The 26,584-nt window shown below is 42.8% G+C and overlaps 1 protein-coding gene across 2 annotated transcripts in view; it reads left to right on the forward strand.

Annotated features, from left to right (window-relative positions):
* Positions 1 to 26,584, forward strand: part of AIFM1 (apoptosis inducing factor mitochondria associated 1) — a 216,433-nt gene that overhangs the window by 77,891 nt on the left and 111,958 nt on the right. For both annotated transcript variants that reach the window (XM_078688364.1, XM_078688363.1), the window contains exons 7-10: positions 4,007 to 4,137; positions 12,326 to 12,416; positions 15,776 to 15,860; positions 25,388 to 25,464. In XM_078688364.1, coding sequence (XP_078544490.1) covers positions 4,007 to 4,137; positions 12,326 to 12,416; positions 15,776 to 15,860; positions 25,388 to 25,464 — 384 coding nt within the window. The remainder of the gene's footprint in view (positions 1 to 4,006; positions 4,138 to 12,325; positions 12,417 to 15,775; positions 15,861 to 25,387; positions 25,465 to 26,584) is intronic.

The following is a 26,584-nucleotide window of genomic DNA, read 5'->3' on the forward strand; positions in this document are numbered from 1 at the left end:
TATAACATTATAAACCGGAAAACCTGGTCTATGGTACTTGTTTTTGGGCGGAAGCAAGCCTGGAGGTGACTCAAAATATTGTCATTATCCATCCAGGTCTGGATTCTGCCCAAAACCAGCCGTCCCATGATTTTTTGTATGCAGTCAATTAGGCTTATAGGCCTATAATTGGCTGCAAGCGATTTGTCCCCCTTCTTATACACCGGCACTATTTCTGCCCCTTTCCAAGATTTAGGGACTTCCATACCTTGGGCTATGGCATTTGCCACATACAAAATATAGGCCCGCCAACGCCCTCTATTGTTTAGGAATAAATCTGCGGGGACCCAATCCATGCCGGTAGCACGACCCTCGGTGACTTGATCCAAAGCCCTATCCACATCCCCCACAATGAAGACAGGCTCCTTATAGAAGGTATGATCAAAAACACCTTCACTGTTATCAGAAGCACTGCTGGCGTATTGGGGCTTAAAATAATCAACCCATGAATTTCGGTCAACATTATTATGGAGGCTCTCGCGGTGCCCTCCCCTATCCCATTTAAAAAATTTCCCAGAAAAGTTTGGGATTCTTTACGTTACACGCCACTTTAAGATCCTGCCAGATGCCCTCTTCCCATTTCCTTTTAGCTGTGTGTTGCTTAAGCCTATAATTCGCACGGGCCAATCTTATTTTACCCATGTCTTTGGATTTTAAGGCTTGACCCAGCTCATCCCTAGCTTGTTACTCACGCCGCGTCTTTGCTTTCCTGCAGTTTGGGTCCACGCCGCCACCTCCAGGAGTCACAGGGGGTGTAGAAGCAGCGCCGGGGTGGCGGCACTGCTCAGCCGGTCTCTGGAGTGTTTAAAGGCGCCTCCTGGAGCAGTCGCTGCATCAAACGAGCGCGCCGCCGCTGAGGCTGCCGGGAATCGTAGTCCCGGGGCGGTGGCGCTGCTTCTACACCCCCGTGACTCCTGGCGGTGGCGGCGTGGACCCAAACTACAGATGCGGCGTGAGTAACACTCACTATGTACATTAGTACAATGAGAAACTATTTACAGACCATGAGCTAATATTTCATGGATGTACATTCAGACTGTTCCAAAGTGATTAAATAAGGATAAAGGAAAGACCAAAGAAACCAAGAACTATCATTATGGGGAAGAACCCCAGCTCCTCATTATCGAGTGATCTTCAACCAACAAATCCATTGCATCTTCATATAGCTTGTTGTCTCCTAATACACTGCAGAGCCCCCCCTCACTTTGCAGAGCACCACCAAAGGTTTTGTGCTGTTAGAACAAATCCATCGCCCTCTGTCTTGGAGGGCAGAGCGAGTTTGATTGTCTATGGCAAAAGCACTCCAATAGTGGTTTCCACAACTCCTCAAATCTCATGTGGATGCCTCTCAGGTTGCATGACAGCCATTGCATAGCTAATAAGACCCACAATCTATGGTACCATTGACATATTGGGGTGCATCTCTTTGCTTCCAATTGAAGGCAGTATGTGTTTTCATATCCCCAAGACAGCCTATCACTATCTACCACTCTTGTGTAGTAAGGCAGTTATATTCTTCCGGTTTATGCCTTAGAACCACTATTTCAGGTTTCAAATGTAAGGTAAATCCCAACCCCCTATGTAAAGTCTTGCCAGCATCCACCAATAATTGCTTCAACTTGGAATAGCCCCACCAGATCTGCATAAGATCCCCGCCAACACTGCTCTACATCCCCTCCAACATTACTGATTCACATTGGGGCAAATGAGGTGCTGGCATGATGGAGGTGTAGTATCACCTGTGTAGGATCTATTAATGTGTTGCCTTTTCTCTAAAGGATGAAGAGCAGCCATGTATGTCCCTACCAAGTAGGTTCCTCCATTTGTGAGGGAATTGTTTATCCAGTGCTCTCCCACTGCTCACTAATAAAATGTGGGCTGTGTCGGAGTCCAGCAATAGACTTATCATTTAGAGATTACCCACTTAGTGCCTAACAGTGTAGGAAACCTGGTCTCAAATTAGGGTTTCTCTCTAGTGGCTGCCGCCTTCACTGCAAAATCTTGAGCCCAGTGTCTAATCTGGGTGTATTTGAATCTTGCACTCTCATTGAGCCGATATCCAGCTTTACATTGTAGGAACGCTATAACATGGCCGTCTTGGAACATATCAGAAATTATTTGGCTCAGGAAAACCAAGTGAAAAAACTAAAATCATATAGTTTCCAGCACTACAAGTGAAGCATATACCATTTAAAGGAAGGTGGTATTCTTCGTAAATTCAGGTTGATTGTGGCATGTGTTCTTCCTTTTTTTTTTTTAAACAGAAATTCGTGCTTTGGAATGAGCAGAGAATGTAAAGGGTGCAAGTTGATTTTTGGATTGCATGCAAAAATGTGTGCGTTCTTGATTGAACTATTCTTGTTTGTTTGATTGAAAGATTCTCCTAAGATTTGTTGAAAGGTAGTTTCTGCATTTTAGTTTTACAGTAGCTGCGTGGATTCTTGCCATCAGACTATTGTAATGAAATTAAATTAAATGAAATATGAATTTGTAAGTGTTCTACTACCCAGGGGTGTCTAGGCGCTATTGCTCTAGGAAGAAAGGATTGAAATAAGCCGACACTGTAAGAAGGTAAATCATTGTACCATATTGCTGAGAGTGAGGTCGTTTTTATATTTGTTTATTCAAGCTATAGAAAAAAAACGAATATCTAATTCCTGGGTTTTACATTTTGCAGTTTTGTGGGATTCCTATTTAAAAAAAAAAAAAATAATAATTCATAAAACCGGACAAATAACTGAAACCTTTACTTCTCTCTTAATACACTTCTGCATAAGTTTATTAAATTGTTAACACAGTATATTTTATTAGTGTTTAAATCTTGCCTTGATATGAAAGAAAAAATACAGAACTTTTATTTTTGTACGGTAGACTCTGGTAGATCTTAGCCTTGAGGGAGCTGAGGGGCAGATCTAGAAAAATATTGGGAGTCTTAAATTATATATGGGGGGGTTAAGTGCTTCAGTGGAAATTATAGCAGAAGCAACTGCTATGTAATGGTGCAGCAGTATGACATAATCTGAACTAATGGGTCTCTACGTCCAGTTTTTGCTTTGTAAAACTCAAAAGTAAATAAATGAATAAACACACTCGACCCAGTCTACGCCAAAGTGGGCATTAAAGTGGACACTCATCTAGTCTTTTATTGGCTGTCATAATGGCTAACCGGTAATGCAATTCATACAGAGTTTCACTACAATTTTTATTTTATGCCAGAAGGCGAGTCATGGGGCTTCTTTAAAAGTGGAAGCTCCCCGTAAATGTCAGGTTTTGTGGGATCTTCTAAGTTGATTACATAGAACTAAGAATAATACTGCCTTGCTTGGTTAGCTGATGTATTATCGAAACATGCATGTACCTGGTTGATGTTTAAGATATTTGTAATTTTTCAGTGTCAACCTGGCTTGCAGTGGTAATGGAGCAGAACATGTAATCTCCGAACTTGTGTACTTGTCAGGAGTTCTTTCAATATTTCCTGCAAGCTAGCCGTGCTCTGTTTAGACCTGTGGGTATAGCTAGAAAACCACATTTTTAAAGGACTTATGATTTCACTCAGCATCAACAAAATAAGTTCTACACAAAGTATAGTTATTCAAAAGGGCAGGTACATAAACATAGTTTTCTTATGTCTTTTGGATTGTTTGGTGGTGTACTGGTTTGCAACACATTATTTGTGGATTTGGATGACAAAGTGTAAAGCCTATTGTGTTGTCAGGAAGATAACACTTTCCATTGTAAAGCACGGGTTCAACTAGGTACATGGGAGTCAAAACAGAAATAATGTGGACTTCCTATCCATGCTCACAAGCTTTTCAGGGATCAAGTAGAGACTTATGGACCTCTATTTCTGTCTCTTCCATACAGAATATATTCTAGTAATTGTAAACCTCGATCTATCTTCTTTCCCTCGATAGAAAGGAACATACCCTTGATGCAAAGCCTAGATTTGTTTTTTCTTTCTTTAAAGGTGTTGATCATATCGGAAGAAGATAATCCTCCATACATGCGCCCTCCCCTTTCCAAAGAGCTGTGGTTTTCAGAAGATCCAAATATTGTAGAAACATTGCGGTTCAAACAGTGGAATGGAAAAGAGCGGAGGTGAGTGAAGCACCACAATAGGAATACCAGCAGTTCAATTAATGAGCGTTTGCTTTGCACATTTCAGGTGGAATTGTATCCTTTTTAAACATGGTTAAGAATGGAAATGAGTGTGCGCACATTTTTAGCTCATGGCAGTCTTGTATGCTGTAAGAGCAGCGTTTCATTGGTTGTATCTTGTCTGTGCCTTAACAGAAGAGGGTCTTACTTTATGTAAATTATCATCTCTTGCACGTTAATGCCCTTTGTGTTCAATGCTTTCACTAGTATCCACTGATGTGGAGGGTGTGAGCTGTGTAGGCATTCATTTAATTAAGCCCACTTCCTGGAAATGTTGCATAAATATTTATACAGCACTTGAAAAGTAACAGATTGGTGAAGATCAGTGTCAAACATTCTTTTAGTGGGACAAGCTACTTAAGGCTAAACTCTGTGTTCTTAACCTTACAATAAATCTTGAGTGGATTATAGGGAGAAACCGCTACCATGAGAAATTTTAGAGCACTGCTCCATTGCCTGCCTGCCTGTAAATCCACTCTAAATTGAAAGTGTAGGTAAAATCTCCAGCCACCAAGTGATAATCCTGTGTGTCTTTTACTGCACTTTCTCCATGGGATCATCACTAATTTGCAAAGTCTATGTTCCCATCCACGTAGAGAGCAAAAAACAATGAAAATACGAACCTGGAAATTATGACAACACAACATACACTCAAACTTAAGAAACCAGTTGTCTGTTTTCGTTTGTGGGAGAGCATGCAGAAACCTGTATTGTACATTTGTAATGTTAGGAGATCGTTTTGAATATATAATATGGGTCTATCAACCAGATTAAGCCGGTACATGGCAAACACACATGCCAGCTAATCGAAGGTCTATGGTGAGCCAGCATGCAGACCTATAAGACAGTCTTTTCTATTCGGTATCTCCGAGCAGGACATCTGGTAGTAAGTCAGACTTGAACATGGTACTTGGCATGTAGTGTAATAGTGAGCAAAGCTAGACTGTTGTTGTTGCGTTGATATACAGATGGTGCAACGAGGTTAGAGGATGTGGAGCTGACGAATTAAGTACTGTAGAACCAGGTTTGATTCTCGGCTCAAACATTCTGTGATTCTGGTCGAATCACTTAATCTACCGGTCCCTAAAAAAATAAATGTCCTTGTGTAATGTAACTGGTGCGCATGTAAAGTGCTCCAATACCTTCAGGTTGAGTTTGAGCTATAGGGGGGGGGGGGGGATAATAAAAAAAATAAAATCTGACAGAGATGTTCTGTCACCAAAAATACACACAGGAATGCAACTAAGAGTCTGCCAAAGTCGAGCATGAGAGGTGGATGAAGCGTGACACTAATGCTACCCCATAGCGGATGAGCAGAGAGGTGGCCAACAAGTCACCACTGAGAGGAAACTATATGGTTGGTTATGTACACACAGCATGAGGTGCAGCAAGAGGTGTGGCAAAGATTTACAAGGGATCACCACACACATGAGATGTCCTCTCACGATCCATTGCACTCCTGTAAATCCATAGGAAAGGGCAGATATGTTTGCACCATTGAACGGCTAAGCACCAGGTTTGCAGTCATGGTGCATACTAGTGGTGATACCCACCACCACCAAAATCTATAACCTTGTTTTTTTTAAATGCAGTTCATGGCAAATGTATAGGCCCCTGTTGCCCGTATCTAATGACTCTGACAGTAGATCATACAACGAACTCCACGTAGGGATATAAATCCAAGAGTAAGGAGAAATATGCCAAAGGTACATTTTTATGTCACACTTCTATTAACACATGCAGACCATCACAATAGCAGCAATCATACTTCCAGGAAAACTATATTCTCACCCTCTGAGTCAAAGTACAGGCCACTTTCCAAGTTCAAGCAGTGTGATGGCTTCCTTCACTCAGTCCTGCCATTCTCACTGGTTCCCGACAGCAGGGTCACCAACACCTGGGTGGTGGATTTTGAGTCTCAAAGTGATTTGAGTTCTCAATCAACTTGTGTTAGCCTTTCTCCTTTAACAGCTTCAATATTGTGATTGCCTGGAAATAAGACTTTGATTCGGTTCCCGCTGGCTTAGCGATCCTCTTCCCAAGAAGGAAATCCACACCACTGTCTGTCTTTAGGTGAAATCTGAAATTAGCTTACCTTGGCTGTTAGTTCACAATCCCTTCCCACGTCCAGTTGTCATTTTAGACACTCTCACAGCATCGAATTTGTACTCTTCTAGATCAAGTGATCGATCGCAGGGGCTAATTTCCTGGAATTCAGAAGCATTGTTTTAGTGAATGTGAATGCCGATGAACAGTTAGGTGAAAAAGTGGCATTATGAAAGTTTTTTTTAATGTAGTTGTTCGGTTACAGTGTGCACTTGCAAGTACATGCAATGTGTACATGTAAGGTAGTAACAAGAGGAAGAGTACATCTACACCAGTGTAAGGTGGTCTTACGGGTATTACTTGTTTGCACTTCGATGAATCCAAGATGCAGCTGAAGGCACATTCAAAAATGTTTTTTATTCACTACCATTTTAATTTACCTCTCAGTCCCTTATATTCTTCACAAATTAAAAATACAGATATGTTGTGTGTTAAACTACTCCTAGAGAATAAAATCAAATAATATGTTACCTGGCAATAGAGAAGTTAAAAACGAATAAGACATTGAGTAATGCTTTTAAAAGTAAAAGGCAAATGCTGCAGAAAACTGGCATGTAAAATGAGAATTCTAAACTAATACACAATTTAAGAAAGCCTTTTTTATGCTTAAATTAATTTTATCGACTTTTAAAAATCTTGACCATAACCAGGAAATCACAAGCAAGTATGCTTCTTGCCAGCAGCTGCTTAACTTAGAGAACGAGCTCCAGCAGCTGGGGGCACAAAATACACACTCACCTAGTGACCGCCACCACCCATCAATTAGCTATCAAGCGGTTGGAATATAGAACTTTGGCCTGAGAGAAGACGCGGGCCAGACTGTTGCAAACACAACATAAGGTCTATGAGATGGGAGACAGGGCAGGGAAGATGTTAGCCTGGCTGGAGAAGAGGTAGCAGGGGGAGTGCTGGCTGCCCAGACTGACCCTGCCAGCGGCAGGGCAGATTTCAGACCCACAGGGCATTGCAGATGCCCTTGCTTCTCACCTAAAGATGGTCTACACCTCCTCAACCAAATATACGACTGAGGACTCCCGTCAACTGTTAGCAGACCTACACTTACCTACTCTATCCACTATCATTAGGAACGCAATGGAAAAAGATCTCACGTAGGATGAAATTTGCTGGGCAATAAACAATATCCAATCGGGGAAGGCAATGGGACCCAATGGAGTCCCTATTGAATTACTTAAGACAATGGCCACATGGGTCGCCCCTCACCTTAAAAACATGTTCAATGAGAGCTTCAAAAAAGGAATCTTACCGGACGATCAGCGTCTGGCTTCTATTGTGGTAATTCGAAAGCATGGCAAACCAGCTGACAGCTGCGGTTCTTATCGACTGATTTCTCTAGTTAATGTCGAGACCAAAGTCTTGGCCAAACTCCTGGCTAATCGTCTCATCCTTAGTTCATGCCGATCAATCTGGCTTCATGCCGGGACGGAACATGTCACTGAATATCCGCCGTCTTCACAGTGTTTTGGGGAGACAACGATATATTGAGGAAGATGCCGTGGTGCTCTCACTAGATACCTCCATGGCGTTTGACTCCATAGAATGGCCGTATCTTTTTCAGGTACTGGAACGCCTGGGGTTCGGCCCGAAATTTCTGGACTCGGTTAACTCAGGGTTAACAATTGTACATCCCGGACATTTACCTTGGGTAGGGGCACCAGACAAGGCTGCCCTCTATCCCCCCCCTCTCTGATCCTGGAGCTCTTGGCAACCTGGGTGCGAGGAGACGTGCTACTTAGAGGGACACAAGGACAGAATATAGTTGTATGTAGACGACATTCTGGGTTTCTTTTAAAATCTAGTGCTTCACAGCCGACGCACGTTCCGCCCCCTGCGGGCTTCCTCAAGGCCGAGTTACGGGAAGAATTGAAAGAAGGAACTCTGGCATTTCTCGGTGTAAAACTAAAAGGAAATCTACTGCGACTATTGCTGATGTTTTTAAGGATAGAAATACTTTAAGGACCATTGAATATACAAGTGTTGGCAAATGCAGTGCTGAACATATTTGAAATCTGCCTTGAAGCCCGCAGGGGGCGAAACACGCGTCGGCTGTGAAGCACTTGATTTTAAAAGAAACTAAATCTTAAAACTTGTCTACAGTACGAAGCTCCATTGGATTGAAAAGGAGTGTTTGTGCAAAAACTTGCACTGAAGATTGGTGCTGAATGCACAGGGATTATAGAGACTGGACATGATGTGCGCTGGTGTTTGTGTTTCCCAGAAAAAAAAGAAAGTCCCTCAGCAAAAAAAAAAGTATACTTGTTGCAGGAAACTCGTAAACATCGACTGCATAATCCCTTCTTTCCCAATAATTTACTCTACTTCTTTTCTTATGTCTAACCCTCACCAGTTACTTTTTTCTGGAGCCATCTGAGCATCTATTGGTGGTTCTTCAATAAACAATTTTATCAGTGCTGATGATCATAGAAGGATTTAAAATATTTGTTTTTCTGAATATGGATATTCGAGCCTTAGTTTAAACATATACGTTTATCGGGTAATGAAATCCTCAAAGTGGAAATTTCATGTAGAATAAATGTACACAGTTGATTTGAAGAGCTAAGTAACCTAGCAGTGTTGGAGAGAAAGATTTTACAATCTTTCAGGTGCTTCACAGACTTTCTGAAAATTTCTGAAAAATATGTTGTTGAACATAGGACTGGTATTCTATGCAGTTTGTGGGCAAGGGGTTAGGTACTCTGCTCCTCACCCAAGTTTTTTTTATTATAGGGTTATATTGTGATGTCTGTTCCTTTTTCAGTTAAAAATATTTTTCTGTGTTCAAATTATTCTTCAAAGATGTTGCAGTTCACAAGTATTAATTGTCTAACAAAATAGGCTTAAAAGGCTATATGTGTTTAGAAATGTAACCTGATATGGTGCAGCCTTGTTGAATTGGCGTATGATTTTTGTATGCACTTAATGCCAATTAAATATCAAGTTTTGAAAAATAGGGCCAGTGAGCTGACTTACGTTTATTAAGATCCCCTGGATAAATTAAAAAAAATAATCTTGTGCCTTAACTCATGGTAGGGAAATTTAGTCTTTAGATATTATGGTTCTAGTTATCCCTTTATTTTATTTATTCAAAGTTTTATATAGCGCGAACAAGATCCTTGCAGATATCAGAGCGCTTCACAATGAAAGGGGTAGGGGCAGTAGGAATGAACAGAGGTAATGGGAGCAATGTAGTAGTCACTAACATGAAAGGATAATAATAACATATATAAAACATATCAAAATACAGTCAGGTAAACAAGTAATATAAGACGGTACAAGTCATTGATCCCACTACAGAGGTGTTTAGGTACACTTTGGGTGTGTGGAAGGCTTATAGCCGTGTTTTTAGTATAGAGAGAGCACTGAGTGGGGGCACCGGGAGGGTGAAACAGTGACCCAACGTGTATCATATATTGGTTGGAAGTAAGAAAGTAGCGTAGTAGTGTCTCCCTCAAGTAGAGGTATAGTGCCAAAGGACAAGGTGAGCATTGTCACAAAGCAATGCAGAGTCTCTGATCCAACACCTATAACGTTCAGGAGATCTTGGCCAGAAGGATGGTTTTCACCTCTTTCTTGAAGAGTGCAGTGGACGAGATACGCCTGGTTTCAGGAGGGAGCGCATTCCAGATCCTGGGTGCCATTCCTGAGAAGGAGCGCTTGTAAGTTTTCTCTTTCCGGAATCTACGGGGTTTCAGGAGTAGATTTTTTGAGCTTCTGTTGGATCTCGAACCTCCTGATATAGACAACTTTTGAGCGAGGTATTTGGGTGCATTGTGGTGCACTGCCGCGTGTGTCATAACTGCAATTTTTAGTTGTATTCTGGCTTCAAAAGGCAGCCATTTTAGGGACTATAAGTCTGGGGAAATATGCAAATGTTTTCTTGAGCCAGTAATGAGTCTTGCGGCAGCGTTCAGGGAGGCTCTTAAGGGTGCTGTTGTGGATAGCGGGAGTCCGCTGAGGGCCACATTTCCGTAGTCTATTCGAGGGATGACTAACGCTTGTACAGCAGTTTGGAAGTCTTCAGCAGGGAGGAAGGGTTTAATTTTCCTCAGTGTGTTGATTTGGAAATTAGCTGATTTTGTGGCTTTGCTGACGTGCTGCTGCATGTTGAGCTTGGCATCCAGTGTGATGCCTAGGGATTTCGCTGAGTCCACGATGGTGGGCTGGACATTGAGTGCTGTTAGGTTGTTGAGCCATGTTTGGGTGGTTGAAATTTTCGCCGGGGGTGAGATGAGAAGGAACTCAGTTTTCAGAGCATTTAGTTTGAGGTGATTATCGGCTAGCCAAGATTGGGAAAGATTATTGAAATCCTTATCGATTCTGGGCAATAACCGTGCCCGCATCTGAATGTATGAACTATTCTTGGCTTGTTATATTTTCTGTATGACTTCAGCTGTAGTTTTGACGGCTTAGGGATCAAGGCCTGGTTGTCTCTGTGCTAAAATGTTTGAAATCTTTTATGCCCCCTCACGTTTTCTTTTCTGACTTAAATGAAGCTACATGATAGACCCAGAGTATGATAGGATTCTGGCTCCCATGGTCCTAAACACTGCAGCAGCAGCAGTCTTCAGAAAGCATCCCCAAGGAAAGGCGTAGTCGTTTCAGTATTACAGTTTTGCCTCAGAGTCGTCTGTAATGAGAGAGAACTTAAAGCTCCATATATTGACCCAGCATCCATTTGTTATGTAATGTATCTGACTTATCTGTTCTCAGCATCGGTGGCAGTCGGTGACATTCAAAATGGTGGGGAACACAATTAAACACACACACACGCACTAGCACTCACAAACACAGCCGCACAAACACACACAATCACACAGCGAGTCAGGAAGGCAAAAAAAACGTTTCACTTACCTTTGCTTGCAGCACACCCTCATGCTCTCCAGTCCATGGCTTCGACTCCTCCGAGCACAAGGCAACATAGCAAAGCAAACGACATCTTATCCAATCCAGTCGCTGCTCTCAAGCAGCGTGAGAGCCGGATCTGGGTTGGCTGGAGCAGGCTGCTTCAGCGCTCCTACAAGCACTGGAGCCCTGTGCCTGCTCTCCAACCCAGCTGTCTTGAGTTTGAAGTGCGCATGTCGGTTAGGCTAACCACCTTGCTACGGCCAAACCGACATGCCCAGTTCAAAGTGAAGGGGCCACTCATTGCTGCTGACCTGTCCACTCAGTCTGGCAGAAAGCTGGAAAAGTAAAATGGTAATAAAATAATTTTTATTACTGTTTTATTTTTCCAGCTACCTGCGCAGCTGTGGTTGGGGGTCACTGCTCCTCCGCTCTTATGGAGGCACCGCCACTGCTCCACATCATGCTCCTTCTTGGCTTGTACTGGCGGATGTCTTGAAAGACTTTCCAGACCTAATTTTAGTTTGCAAGTATATCCTACTGTGACCTCTTGTTCACTGCATAACCAACATTATTTTTCCTAACCCCTGCCCACAATAATCCATAATTGGCGAAGTAGTCCGAAAGGGGGAAGTATAACTCTCTCCAAGTTTTGAGGAACAGTGTGGAGCTTCTCTTCTGTGCCAGTTTCCTGTCTGCCATAACAATGAGAGGATGCTGCTTGCTGGTCGACTGGAATACAGCTGCTTAGACTTGCATTATGCTCCTTGGAAAAAAGCTGACCCAACATTAACTTGGTACATGAAGACTGTGTGTCCTGTTAGTAGGCTTAAATATTGCAGCTTTTTAGTATTTAGAACAGTGAGCCTTGGAGATAGAGCCATTCAAATTGTGCGTATACTACTAGCCAGAGGGAGGCAACGATTCTACCTTTCATGATTTACCGTTCTCAATGTTAAACATTTGTAATATGGATATAACCTTCCGTTGCTGTTATGATAATATGCTGCCAAGGATTGCCTTGCAAGGAAAAGAACCTTCATTTTGTTAGTGACAAAAGTTATGTTATGAATTCCTGGAGATATGTAACTCTATCGAACAATGAATTTGTAATACGTCGGACTTTGCAATGCTGTTATACATTTTCTTTTTGTTTCTCTAGTATATATTTCCAGCCGCCGTCTTTCTATGTGTCTGCCCGTGACCTACCCTACGTGGAGAATGGTGGGATTGCAGTCCTCAGCAATAAAAAGGTTGGTGCACATTCTGTCCGAAAGCAAGGGTTGCTTTCTGCTTTCCCCTTTGGTGCCATATCTTTTCATTTGCCGGTACCTCTGAACAGGTTGCTTTGTAAGCGTTACTCGTTTTAAATATTCAGCGAAATGAAGAGGTGCAAATTCTCGAACGCACAGATGTACTAAACATTTTAGCAGTCACAAACGCCCCAGTTCTGAACAATTTTTAGCAATTTTAGCAGTCACAAACGCTCGAGTTCTGTGTTTTCCACTGTTAAAATGCTTTTTTCTTTGTAATAATGTACTCATTCCATGTAAGGAGTTTCCCATCTCCTAAAATGGAATTCTGACTAGTACCGATTTGGTATCTGGAAAGAGCGTGCTTTCCTTCCATATATCGAATTGTCATCATATGTATCAGCGTTTTGAGACCCACATCTGGTGCAAAATATTGACATTTTACTGACACCCCAAAGAAGGTGGCAATGCATTCGCAATAGGGAAAGGGGTCTCCTTGGGACCCCTTTCTCTTTGTAAATGTAAAAAAACGTTGTTGTAGAGTACGCTGTGGTTCAAGAGGCCACTTTCAACTACCAAACAATTTATTTTTTTTTATTTTTTTTAAATGGAGCCCCATTTTCTTTGGGGGAAACTGACTACATTTTATGTTTTAAAAAATTACTTTCTTTTAAATTAATCACAGACATGGTGGTATGCTATACCTGGCTGGCCACAACTTTTCGGACAAACTCCAGTCGTAGTGAGTCACAATTTGTTACCTACCACATTAACATTCATGAGGTTGGCCGGATTATGACCCACCATGATTTTAATTTTTCAGAACCAATTTACTAGAATATAGCTTGGTTCTTAAAATTCTTTACTGGTTGCAAAAATGTTGGTTGTAGATTACTACTAGTATTTTGTGACCAGTAAATAGTACATCTGGCCCTTGATTTTAATCTGTGAATGCATAGGGTGTATGTAGTGCACAACCTCAAGCCTCTGGGGTAGTTTGGCGTAGGAGTGCACTAGAGAAGATTCCTTTGGAAATTGAAGGAAACAAAGATGCAAAGGAGAAAAAGATGTGTACCTTTGTTTATCTACACCATATTCTAATGTGGTTGTGCCAGTGGGCTACACAGTGGGATGGTTGGTACTATTCAGAAAGATTGCAAAGTGAACTTGCGATTTTTCTATCCATGCTTCTAAATACATTATCTTTGATTTTCTAGTAGAATGTTATCCGCAATATCCGCTCCACTGTAACTTTTACTTATGATGGTCTTTTATGAGATTATTCTTAGAAATTTCAGTCGGTTTTCAAAATAAGTACTTTTATTTAAATTATGATCATACAAAACTTAGTGAGTGCATTTATATTGCTATTCCTTTTTATGATTTTATTGAAAAGGTTGATTCAATGATAGAGGTGTCATGAAATAGAAAAATTTGACCCTGTTTATGTTATGAACAGCAAAAGTTCTACTGGTTTCTGCTTCTTTGCTGCGACCATGAACTCCAGGAATTACATATGCCACTTATTTTTCATGTGATAATAAAAAAGTATCTTAAAACATATTTTACCAATATTCCTCCTTTTGAATTTGATACCCCTGAATTGGTGCTTCTTTCAGCTGGAAGCCTTAGTAATGTGGATGATTGTGTCGTATGCACCACCATTTTTGACAGTGGAAATTTGAATTGAATGACTTCATGCATGGTAGCATGGTCTGTGTTTGCATTGAGTGTGTATTAATTGTTTTCACTTAGCACAAGTGCAGTAAGCCTGGATCTTAGTCCTTAAAATAAATGTGAACTTCATTTTGTGCAAGGTAAAAATGTTTTGTGTGCAAAATTGCCACATGGCCTTTTGTTATGTTGTTTTGGCTGAAGGGTAATTTTAAGTTTTCTTATGGTATGAATGCGAAGAATGTCTGTAGCAGCAAAGTAAAGCTTCAAACTTGTAACAAGCTCCACAACTGTGCTAACCGAATTCGAAGGTGGTAAGCAGTCATGATTCAGCTTTTCTGAGGATGCTTCAAGTTAAAGCATTGTTTTCAAATTTGAAATGCAAACACTGGGTTACTGCACCACAGAAATACTATAAAGAGAAAGGTATATTCCGTAATTGGGTGGTGAGGGGCAGGATGCATAGAAGGTGGTACCAGTTACTCGAGGCTTGCTGACAGTCCTTTAGGAGCTTCTTGTTTACAAGTGCGTTGGATATTACATGACCCTGGAACTTAGTAACCTGTAATATGATGCCAAAAGGCAAAGAGGGAAGTCTTAAATTAACTGGATAGGGACGTGTATTGAAAAGTGTTTAGAGGCTACCAATATCCATGACTCCTGGAGGAAGTATTTATTCTGCTAATACCTATTCATATAATTTACATGAAATTGGCACATAAATATTCTTCATTATAGCAGCAACCAAGGTCCGTGTGTATACTTATGGTTGTTCATGTTGGGGGCGTAGCATAACTAAGTAGTCAGAGGAGAGGCTAAGCTCTAACTGTCTGTTTTCGATATCTTTGCAAAGGCATAAGATGCTTATGGGGACTAGTGAAATCTAATGTAGATTTACGCATCACCCCCCCCCCCCCCCTCCAAAATAAAGAGAGCGGGATTTTCATTACATTTGATTACTAGTCTGCTAAATACTGTCTCTTTATTCAATACCAGTATGCCTAACTGATCGAACCATCTTTGAAAGAAAGTTGAATGAAAGTTAAAAAAAATAAAGTTCCCAGTGCTTCTGGAACTCTTATTCCTTGAACTCACTCGTTTACAACGCCCACCCTTGTATCTCTGCTTCCAAATGGTATAGAATAGATTCTTATGAAACGTATGCAGATCTGCTAGAGGTGCATCAAAGGAATGATGTCCGGTGTGTAGTTCCTTGCTCAGCGATTACCACATTGAACTGTTTTAAACACCAATTTTAGGTGCAGTTTTGAAATCCTCTGTAGAAGATGAAGCACAAATATATGAAGTATCTGACACTCTTCAAATATAACTTTTTCCATTATTGTCTTATTTGTGCGAGTTCAAAACTTGCCTTCAGACGGGGGACCTCATGCCTTGAAAAGATGTATTGGGGGCTTGGTAGGCCAGCTTGTTTGTCAAAGTTTCTGTTACGCGGCTAATTGTCATAGTTTGAACTGGGAATATAGACCAGGGGTAACACACACAGGTAGTAATGCATTTCAGTGAAGCAAGCTTAAAAATATTACATGAGCAGTCTTGAAGTAGTAATATTAATCCCCTGGAAAAGGTGATACATTTTTCAAAAATCTAATGGCGCAGGTTAAGAGTGTGGATGGCAAACATTTACTAATGTGATATTAGAATACTCTTCATTTCTCTTGTAGGTGGTGTACATGGATGTGCGGGAAAACAAAGTTAAACTTGATGATGGCTCACTGATCTCCTATGAAAAGTGTTTAATCGCTACAGGTGTGCATTTTTTGTCTTTCTTTCGATAATTACTGTTTCCGCATTTGTTGAATGTGCAACCTGTGATTCTGTTGTGAGATAAGCAGAGAGAGAAAAACATACGTACAAAGTCCTCTCTTTCCTCAGATGTTGAAACCAAGAAAAATTATGACGAATACTAAGCTTGCAGACTCGCTTTCATGTATGTATACGTGTGCATGCATGCATGACTATTTGCTTTTATATATGTGTTGTGTAACCTTTGTGAGGAACAATAGGGAATGACTGTAGGTAGCAAAAGAAAACAACTGCTGGAAGAAATCAGTTGTAAGGTGGGAAATAAATACACCATTTATTTGATAAAAGCCAGATAGATAAGGGCATATATTTACATTTTTGTGAAAACATTACCAGAGTATCTGAAATCTGTCCAGTTACAGGAGCATTTAAAAGAAGTACGCCAGGCACAATAAGGGGTTTGCTAGTTTTGCTCCCCTTGGTTTATTTGTACCTGCTGAAGGCCAGTCCTAGAAGGAAGACGCTGGGCATAAGCTGTTCTACTAAGCACTTCACCTTTGGACTGGCTGGTAACCGGGACCATCCTAAGGGCATGCCATAAGTGTTTAAGCTCTTACTGTCCCTTAATTGGGTAGCTTATTGACTGAGCAACCAGGAAACTGTCCTCTTTCAAAATTCCACACATGGACACTGTTGTAACTTAGGGCAAGATAATCCAGTAGCCTGAAAACTGAAAAAGGAGGGTTCTTTCTACAGGCTGCTCTTAAATATATATTTATATTCTTCACACTTGATCCTATTGTTATTTGATTTTTTTAATAATCCCAAAACAGTAAGCACACACAGCTGGTAGGCAGTATAAATCAATCTGACATTCTTCTGAAACACCATAGTCTTACTGGCATGCTACCTGACGAGATATTATGGTTATGTGATCCCGCTTAATTTCTGTAGGAATTTCGCCACTCCTACGTAGCATGCCACTGAATGACCTGCAGAACCACCTATACTGCTTGTTTTTGAGTACGTATTCTGTATGTGTTATCATACTAAGCTATGTTGGTGCCTCCTACTGGAACTCCCTTCTTCCCCTTCTTTTTTGAATCTGATCATCTGAAGTTCAGAGAAGGATTTCATGTTTAGCTGCTAGCGCGGAGATATCCCTATAAAGGTGGTGGTGGGGGGATGGAGTCCTGCGCTTTACAAATCCATTATTCATTCCTTCATTCATTGGGGATTAGCATGGTCCTCTTCATCTCTTAAAGACTATCTCTCCCCTAATGCCCACACCTGTTCGTCTACATTGCTAATGATTTTCAGACAACATGAGCGCTATACAAATCCTTCAATAGTAGTTCCAGAATTTGGAGTTCTTTTGCAACTGTATGTTAGTCTAGCATATGTGCAGTATTGGCTGTACCTTGATCAAAACATAAAGGTGTATTCTTATGCTGCAGTAAGTTTTCAGTGTGCATCGTTCATCTTCATAGGGACTTGGGACACCTTAAATTTTAATGTACATTTGGCAGAGACTGCAGATGGGGACAGACAGAATGGATAACAAACTGTCCATGGTCCTACTCTATGCAATCCTATAACTTCTCTTATCATGGGGTTGCGAACCGATTTGAATCTTCTCTGTTGCTAGTTTGTAAATACGAGTTGACTATACACGAAAACGTTTTTTCAGACTTTTTATTTTGTTTAATTTAAAAAATGTTATTATTTATTTTGTGCTCAAAGCATATTCTCGCTAACGTTTACAGATAAAGATACTTCATACTAGTGGTTTCAAACTGCGATGTAGTCTCAGAGCGGGAGCAAGGGCTCGATTAGGTAGTTCAACGGTACTAGTTAAACACTGGCCTCTAGTCACTGTTTGAACAGAGGCTCCAAAACAAAGTTGTCATCAAACAGATTTCTGGATAAGGCCCAAATATTAAAGAGAGAGACTATCTTAGTATCCCATGCCTTTTATTACCCATCAACATGGTCTCTGTTTTTCTCAAAATGTCTTTACCAGTTACCTTGCTTAAAAAGAGTGAACTTGTTCGCTCAAACAAAAACAAAAAACTCCCAACCACCTGGGCTGCCCTGTACTGTAAGTACCCGCGTTATTTTCACATTCTTGAAATATTTGATCATGCCTTCTGCGGTGTGTCAGAGGAGAAGCATACGTTGAGATGTCCAGTACCAGCTTGCAGGACCTCTGTTTTGACCAAATCTAGGAAGGTCTGTAGTCCTGCTCTTACAACCAATGAGAGAGCAACCAAAAGCTTTCTTTAATTGACAACATAGAAGGCCATACAGAACAAATTAAAAGCCACTGAACACCACCTGTCCTTGGCATATTGGGGTTGAAGCAGACATTTTGCTGGTTGATGCAGATAGGCTATAAAGAAAACGTGTGTAAAGGATTCTAACGTTCGGAAGTGTACCAAAGATCCACTTCTTGCCTCAGCATCAGTATTCTATATTACTGAAATTGCTTGTTAATACTTTCTTTGCGAATTGCAGCACTCTAAAACCGCAATCTCAGAGTGCAGCAGTCGAAAAACATTTTTTTTAAAGTTACAACAAAATGTGACCCAAGCTTTTGTGGGATAACCTATGTTGAAGATCTATCTAAAAGAAATATCCAATACTGAAAAGAGGTAGTATATAGTACAATGGAACTTAAGTAGTTTTGCTGTGCAGCCATCAGTAAGTGAAGTAGTAGCATTCTTATTGCTCAGTTAATAGCAGGATTGTTCCTGTGGAGTGAATAAATTCCTTTGTGGCGCCGCTCCTAAAAGTCAGCTAAGGTAGACTCTGATATATTGTCAAACTACCAACCTATTTCCTTCCTGCCTTTTGTAACTCGTGGAAATGTCAACCTTTTATATGACTGGTTGTTCAAAAACAACCTACTAGAGACAACTCAGGCCGGATTTTTCCCAATTCACAGCAGAAAGACAGCCATTGTAATTGTGGTAGACGTATGAATGCTGGTGGACCATGCGCAGTACACAGCCTCAGTGCTATTTTTCTGACCGCTGCATTTGATAGTGTCTCATGACATCTGACTAGGTTGAAGGAAATTGGCGTAACTGGATAGGCACTTGATTGCTGTAGGTCTTATCTACCAGGGAGCTTGCAAGCAGTCTTTCTACCACTCGTATATTTTGGAGTTTAAATAATTGGGTCAAGGAGTGCCACAGGGAACATCTTTGAGGCTGACATTTTATGATATGGATATCTGCCCACCGGTGAAACAAAAAGAATCTTTTAATCTCCGTGTGATGAATTATGCAGATGGCACCTAGCTAATCATCACACTGGGTAAGGTGGCTAAAAACCCACATGAAACATTTCACCAATATATGCCTGCAGTATCATAGTGGTTACAGTCAGTCACTCAACTTGAACTCAGGCAAAACTGAATTGCTGTGTGCCATCCTGGACCTCATCTTCATCACTTGCAAAAAATGGTAAAAAGATTAATCACCTTGCATATATGTCCTTTTTCCTTTTAAAACAGTTGAGGAAGATCCTGCCTAGGCCGGTTCACCGGTTGGTGATCCCGGTGACAGTCTTGTTGCCTGCACTATTGTAACTCCCTTTTCTTTGGCCTTGACAAGGGGCCTTTGAAGAAATTACAAAGAATACACAACGCTTCTTCCCAGTTAACGCTTTGTTAGCAACGTACTTCTTCGACCGGCGCACTTAAAGCTCTTCTTTAGATGCCAGTATGCAAAAGGGTGCTGTTTTAAATCACTCTGTCTAGTCTATAAGGCTATCGACGTTAGTGGACCTGATTGTTTGGTGGAGACGTTCCATTAATACATTCCGGCTCGCAATTTACGACCAGTGGAAACAATTTGCCAGTAGTTCATCGCTACCACAGTGTTCATGTGGGGGGCAAATCCTTCACAGTGGCTACATTGAAGCTTTAAATTGTCTCCCCTTGGTTTACCATTCACACTCTCCTGTCTCAAATTCAGAAAGGCCTTTAAAACCTGGCTTTTCAAAAATGAGTTATCCTGCGACTCTCTAATATTACCCCATAGTAGTCTCGATCTGCCATTTTTTTCCCTCTGTTACTTCATCTGCTTTGTTAGCGTTCTCAGCGCCAGGACACCCTATGGAGTTAGCAATTTTATAAAATTGTTAACATAACTTTGCTAGTACCCTCCACTCCATCCTTGAATGAAAGGTAATAAAACTCAAACAAGAGAACATTACTCCATCAGATGCTGTGGGAAGCCAACACATTTTCCTTGGATTTGGGTTCAAATTAGTGCAATATCGTCAGATGATATATATTCTCTTGCCAGTGTTTACCATATAAGAGTAAAGCATGCTGGGGTAGTTTTTGGTCTTCGTTCCAACAGTCACCCAGATTTCCATAGCAACCAGGAGTGTACTCAACTGAACAGTTTTTTTTCTTAGCCCTGTCCAGGCGTGACTGGGAAAAACATTCATGATCTTGATGTAAAGTTTGGAAAGAGATTCTGTATGGACAGTACATTGGACATGATAAAAACTGCTGCTGTTTGTCTTCTGCAATAGTACAGTGTTCCATTCGATTACAAATTCCTTTTCCAACTTTGAGCTATTTTAAGTGCACTGTGCATGTATTTCTCCCTGGATAACAGTTCAGTGCTAATGATTCCCTTTACATCTTGTTTGAAGTGCAGCCTTGTAGTGTTCTATCTGAAAGAGACTATTAGTTAAAGATTCCTTACCTTAGAATCACCCCCAGGTGTCAAACTGGATCTGTAGAATATTTTTCTCAGCAGTACCTCTGATCGTCCGTAGGTGGTGTTGGTCGACCCCACATCTGTCATCTGCGTTGTGGTCGCCGGGATGATGTTGTGGTGCCAACTTAGATGCCGCCCCTGCGCGCTGATGTCAGTTCTTTCTTTTTCCACGTCAGCCTAGCGCAGATCCAGAGAGAGCTTCGCCTTTGTCACTTTTTGACGAAACTTTTTTTGACTTTAGTCGTCAAATTTTTCGAATCTTCGACTTTGGTGCGCGACTGATGTCCCTTCGTCAGACCTGCTTCAAGACTTGCGACTCCTGTCACAAGATGATGTCTGTGATGGACCCACACCTCGTGTGCTTCTGGTGCCTGGAGCGAGACCATGACCCGAAGTCCTGTTCCAACTGTTGGGCCATGAATCCAGTGTCTTTGCAGGAGCAGTCCTGAAAGCTTTTGGAGGTCTGGCAGTCTGCTCTGCGTCACTCCCGGTCATGCTCGAGAGGAAGATCTCGAGACCGGTCGGGGAGCCACCGCACCTCGTCCAAGTCTTTGCACTCCTCTGGTAAGTCGAAGCACAAGAAGAAGGTGAAGAAGCACGTCACTCTTCACCTTCTCCCAGTCGGTCGGCTGGCGCGACACAGTTTCCGGAGCTTCGTCTCTCTAAGGCTCAGTCTCAGGCGCCTGACTCAGGGACGACTCTGCGCCTTCTCCCGTTTCTGGGAGCCAGGGCGTCCCCTGCCCCACTTCGTACATTCTACGAAGCCCTCCACCAGGTGTTTGGGCAGCCTGACTCCATTGGCTCGCCTTTGGGCCCCGGGGAGTCGGTTGGAGGTCCTGGGCCTTCGAGACTGGCCACTCCGGCCCTGGTGCCTCCAGAGGGCCCACATGGATCCAGGCCTGAATCCTGATTGACGCCGGTCAACCTTATTCGACCTTTCCTGTCGCAGATCCGGACAACGACGCCCCCTGCATCGGCCGTGCCGCCCCCATCCTCATCCCCTAGATGGACCCTGAGCCAGACCAATGTCTGATCATACGCCGGAGGGTACTTTTGTCCCCTTGTTCATCCCAGGTGTTCCGTGTCGCCCTGAGGTTGGTGATGAGGACTGGGACGGGTCGCTAGACCCTTTGACAGACCAGCTGGAAGAACCGGACTGGAGAGAGGAATTGGGTGGCACCAGTGCTCTGGGCACCTCCCCAGAGCTTGGCATGCTTTCTCCCCCCAACCATGGCTACAGAGGAGGGAGCGTCCTAAGCAGTGGTGGTGCATAGGGCAGCCAAGGCCTTGGACCTGGAGCTCCCTACAGTAGCAGTTAGGACTAATCTCCTGACATGGGTGCTTCAACCGGCGGCAACTTCCACCGAACCCCTCTTATTCTTCAATGAAGCCCTCACGACGTCCTACTGGACACTTGGTCTAAGCTCAGCACAGGGGCTCCTGTGGAACGAACGATTGCCTGCCGCCTTCGCCCAGCTCCGGGTGATCCCATTTTCCTCACCCAACACCCTTCCCCCGAGAGCTTGGTGGTCCAAGCTTCTTCTTCCAAGGGCGCATTCTTTTCCGCACCCAGACGGGGAATCCAAGAAGCTGGATCGTCTTGGGAAGTGCATGGTCTCTTCCTCCAGCTTGGCACTGTGGTCCGTGAATACTGCATGGCTCTTGGGCAGATACTCCCATACCATCTGGGATACGGTTGCGCAGGTGCTGCCTCCTTGCCCGGAGGAGGCCCGGGCCGTCCTCTCCCAAGCCATGGCAGATGAGAGATGCAGCAAAATTCACAATTCACTGTGGACTGGATACCATTGACTCACTGGGCAGAACTATTGCCACGTCGGTAACCCTTAGGCGCTACGCCTGGTGGAGGACATCTGGTTTTTCAGGGGATGTTCAGTCAACTCTGCTGGACATGCCCTTTGATGGCCATCACCTTTTTGGTGAAAGGCAGACTCGGTGCTGGAGCACTTTAAAGATTCTCGGGCTTCGGCTAGATCATCCTTGGGCCTCGTTGCATGCTCCAGTCCACACTAACTTCTTTTTCCCCTTTTCGTGGCTACGGAAGGGGCACCCCACAAAGTCTGACACAGTCCAGCCACCGGTCCCCGGAAGCTGTCTAGCCTTTGCACTGACGTGGGACCCAGCGACGCGGGTCTGGGAACCAGCGGGCGGGCCAGTCTACCCTTTCCATCCCTGCAGGAGCCTCCAAACCCTTCTAGTTTGACCTTTTTAGGCCCATCAGTGGGTGGCAGCATTCGCCATCACCTCCCCCACTGGCAATCCATCACGTCAGACAGGTGGGCTTTGCATATAGTCCAAAGGGGTTACTCCCTCCCCTTCAAGGCTACTACTCCTTCCATGCCACTGTCTTTCGATTGCACGTTAGAGGATCATTTGACGCTTCTCCGCCAGGAAGTTACAGCTCTCTTGGCCAAGGGAGCTAACGAAAAGGTTTTCTACGCCAGAAGTAGGTCGTGGTTGCTATTCCCACTACTTTCTGGTGCCCAAGAAGGACAAGGGCCTGCATCCTATCCTAGACCTCAGGTCCCTCCACTCCTTCCTCCGGAAGGAGAAGTTCAAAATGCTAACCTTGTCTCGGGTCCCATCTGCCCTGGAGACTGGAGGGTGGCGTTGGACTTGCAGGACGCCTATTTTCACATCCTCTTCCTGCCAGCCTACAGATGTTATCTACGGTTCACGGTAGGACATGAGCATTTTTCAGTTAACTGTGTCCCTCTTCGGCCTTACCAGTGCCCCTCGGGTGTTCACACATATATTAGTTATAGATTCCTTACCGCCCCACCGATCCTCCCCGCTCTGCGAACTGACTTCTAGGGATAAGGACTCCCTTTTCAGGGCCCTAGTGTGGCGCACAAGTGGTCAGTGAATTTCATGGCTCTGCGCTTCTCTTCTGGTATGGAAAGTCGTGTCAGAACTGACATCAGCGCACAGGTGCATTGTCTAAGTAGGCACCGCAACGTCATCCCGGCAACCACAACGCTGATGGGCGTGGAGTCGACCGACGCCACCTACCGAGGTGCAGTGGTACTGAGGAAAAAATTCTCTGGATTCAGTCTGACGTCTGGAGGTAAGAAATCTATAACTAATGTCTTTTATAGATACAGTGTTACCGAAGGTAAGTGACTTGTTCTACACCAACTCGTATATTCACTGCTGAGTAACTTGTTGCCGCAGTTTAGAAGTGCGAGTACGGAAATCTTTATGGCTGTAGAATCTGTCTAAATAGTCGCTGCAATATTTTGCCAAAGCCCAAACATAATTATAAAACTGAATTTCTATTTCTCAGTGTGGTTAGATGATATGCCTGGGTACTGAGTACTTTTAGGAAGGTATTGGTCGTATGGCTGACAGCATTGGAAAATTGCTCCACGAGGACTGGCTTGGGGCTGAAGAACTGATGAGTGGATACATATTTGGCCTATCATGAAAACTTAAACACGGAGGAGGCTAGAAACTATAAGCCGAAGTCTGATCTCTGTGGTGAATAGGAAAAAGAAAGGGACAGACAGAATTACTTGAACCCAGGGGATTGTAGGCTCCGCCATAAATTAGTATGAACGGGACGAGAAGGCTTTGCAAGGCAAATCTGTTGGATTATTTCAATGGTGACTCACAACTTGGTGTACTGGATTGCCATATTGTGGATCCCAGATTGTGAAGTGGATAAGGGCCAGCCTAAGCAGTAAGAAGTAAAGGCCTTTGATGTGGCATTCATTCTGGCACTCTGGATGAAAGGTTGGCTTGTCTCAAGAGTCTGTACTAGGGCTCATAGTTTACGTTTTCTTTTTAGTGAAATTGCAAGTGGGCAGAACCCAAAATCATACCTTTTTGTAGATGACACAGATTCAGTGTTAACTGCATTACATTGGCCACCCACTGTGGCGGCTCCTCCGCTAAGGCGGAGAAGCGTCGCCCCACTGAAGAAAAGGAAAAATAAAATGATAACTTTTGTTAATATCATTTTATTTTTCCTATAAACTTGAGTGGCTCTTGGGCGGAGTAGGGAGAGGAATGGTCTTCAACCCTGAAGTGTGTACGACTGCTTGGCCGGCCCAAAAAGGAATCTTCCCCACCAGGCTGCATTACACAGCCTGGTGAGGAACATGCAAGCCCTCCCAGTCCCCCTCGGAGTGCGGATCCACGGCGCTCAGACCAATTTCATCGCTGCATTGCAGCACTATGATTGGCTATGGGGAGGCTGGGAGGGCGGGTGCTTCCTGTTGCTGGCTGCGACTGCAGGAAGATGACGGACAGACAAAGAAGAGGCGGTGGCCGTGTCAGCTAAGTAATTTTTTGTTGTTGTTTTTTTTGGATCGGGTTTATATTCCTTGTTAGAATGTCAGAGATAGAAGCGACACAGAGTAGCAATGGCTGGTTTCAGTTATGCCTGGATGGCCATCTCAAGCTTGTTCTTACCTATTCACGTCTGAATCTGTTCAAGTGCACTTTGATAGTGGCTCATGGGTCTACAATACCCCTTCCGCTATTCAGCATGAAGCGAAACCAATATCTGAACTTCAAGATGCGTATTGTGTTCCCAATCTTAAGTTTAGATCATGCCTTTAATTTTTTTACCGAAGTTTCATGTTTTTGATGTTCTTTACTTTTGCTTGCTTGTTTTCTATGTATTCCTTTACATTTTGCACATCTCCTTTAACCTTTTCTTTTTGACCTTTTCCACACTTAGCATAAAATTTGAAATCTTGGTTGCATCATTTTGTAAGCAAGTTCTTTGCAGTGTTTTGATCTTTTTCCCCCCTTTGTTGCCAGGTGGTTCCCCACGAAGTCTTCCAGCTATTGAAAGGGCTGGTGAAGAAGTGCAACAAAGGACAACCCTGTTTAGAAGGGTAAGTACCTCAATCTGTTATGTTTGTGTTGCAGTTGTTTCTGTATGGAAGTAGAAAGCTAAGTACCTCAACCTGCTTTTTCTTGGGCGCCATGATTACTATTTTGATAAAATTTGGCACTTAAAACATGGCATCGCAGTGGCTAATATAAGCCTGGTATGGACAACTGCATAGGAATCGATTTATCCAGATGTGCTAAGCACAAAAACATCTGAGGACGAGTGGTGGAAGATTAAGATGTTCTTGTGTCCCACATAAGCATCACAGTAGTGCCCCATTGCGAAGACTTGTATAACCAGCATCATAAGTGTGGTCTACCACAGGGCTGTGTCGGAGGGGTATGTTGTAAATGGATTGTGCAGCTTGCTAGACTGTTCCTGTTTGAGCCGGGACAATGATCCTTTCATATGGCTGGTCTAATCTGAGGTAGCATGGTGTGCAAAAAAATATTTACTGGGATCCTACTCCAAAAAATTGCCAGTGGCTCACAATAGTTCTAGCAATCCATCCATTACTTTTTGCATTTTCTGTTAAGTGTAAGTCATCGGACTGATTATTATTCTTGTGTGTGATGTATTCATGGCTGGTTGTGGTCATCATTTCCCTGTACCAGTCTGAGCTGAGTGCACTGGGACAGGTGGGTCTTTCCACAGTGTCTGTGTAAGAAAGTGGCTCTATACATACTGGCCCAAAGTAAGGTACAGTGTGTATAGAGTTCCCCATTTCCAGAGGTATAACAGAGGTTAAAGTTAGATATAACCTTACTCTCAAAAGTTGTAGCTTGGTCGAGCAGTAAGGCAGTATCAGAGGACAGTGTTTAAGCATTTGTTGTACACACTCAGTCAGCAAAAGGTTTCACGCACTCAAGAACTGAACCCCAGGCCAACTGTTTTATATCAAAATATATAGTTTTATTTTAGAACCAACAGGTATCAAAATATACTTTTCTCAATATTAGTGATTTTAGGTAATTACTTTGCAAATAGGCAATAGACTTTGTCAATACAGTAGCTACATTGGTTGCAATAGGGAACACAATTTCAAACACAATTTAACATTGAGCTCAATGGGTTTTGTTCCTTAAATGCAGTTGATTACTTTAAGGATTGCTTTTCTGCAC

This window comes from Lissotriton helveticus, chromosome 4_1 (assembly GCF_964261635.1).
Source record: "Lissotriton helveticus chromosome 4_1, aLisHel1.1, whole genome shotgun sequence".
Classification (NCBI taxonomy): domain Eukaryota; kingdom Metazoa; phylum Chordata; class Amphibia; order Caudata; family Salamandridae; genus Lissotriton; species Lissotriton helveticus.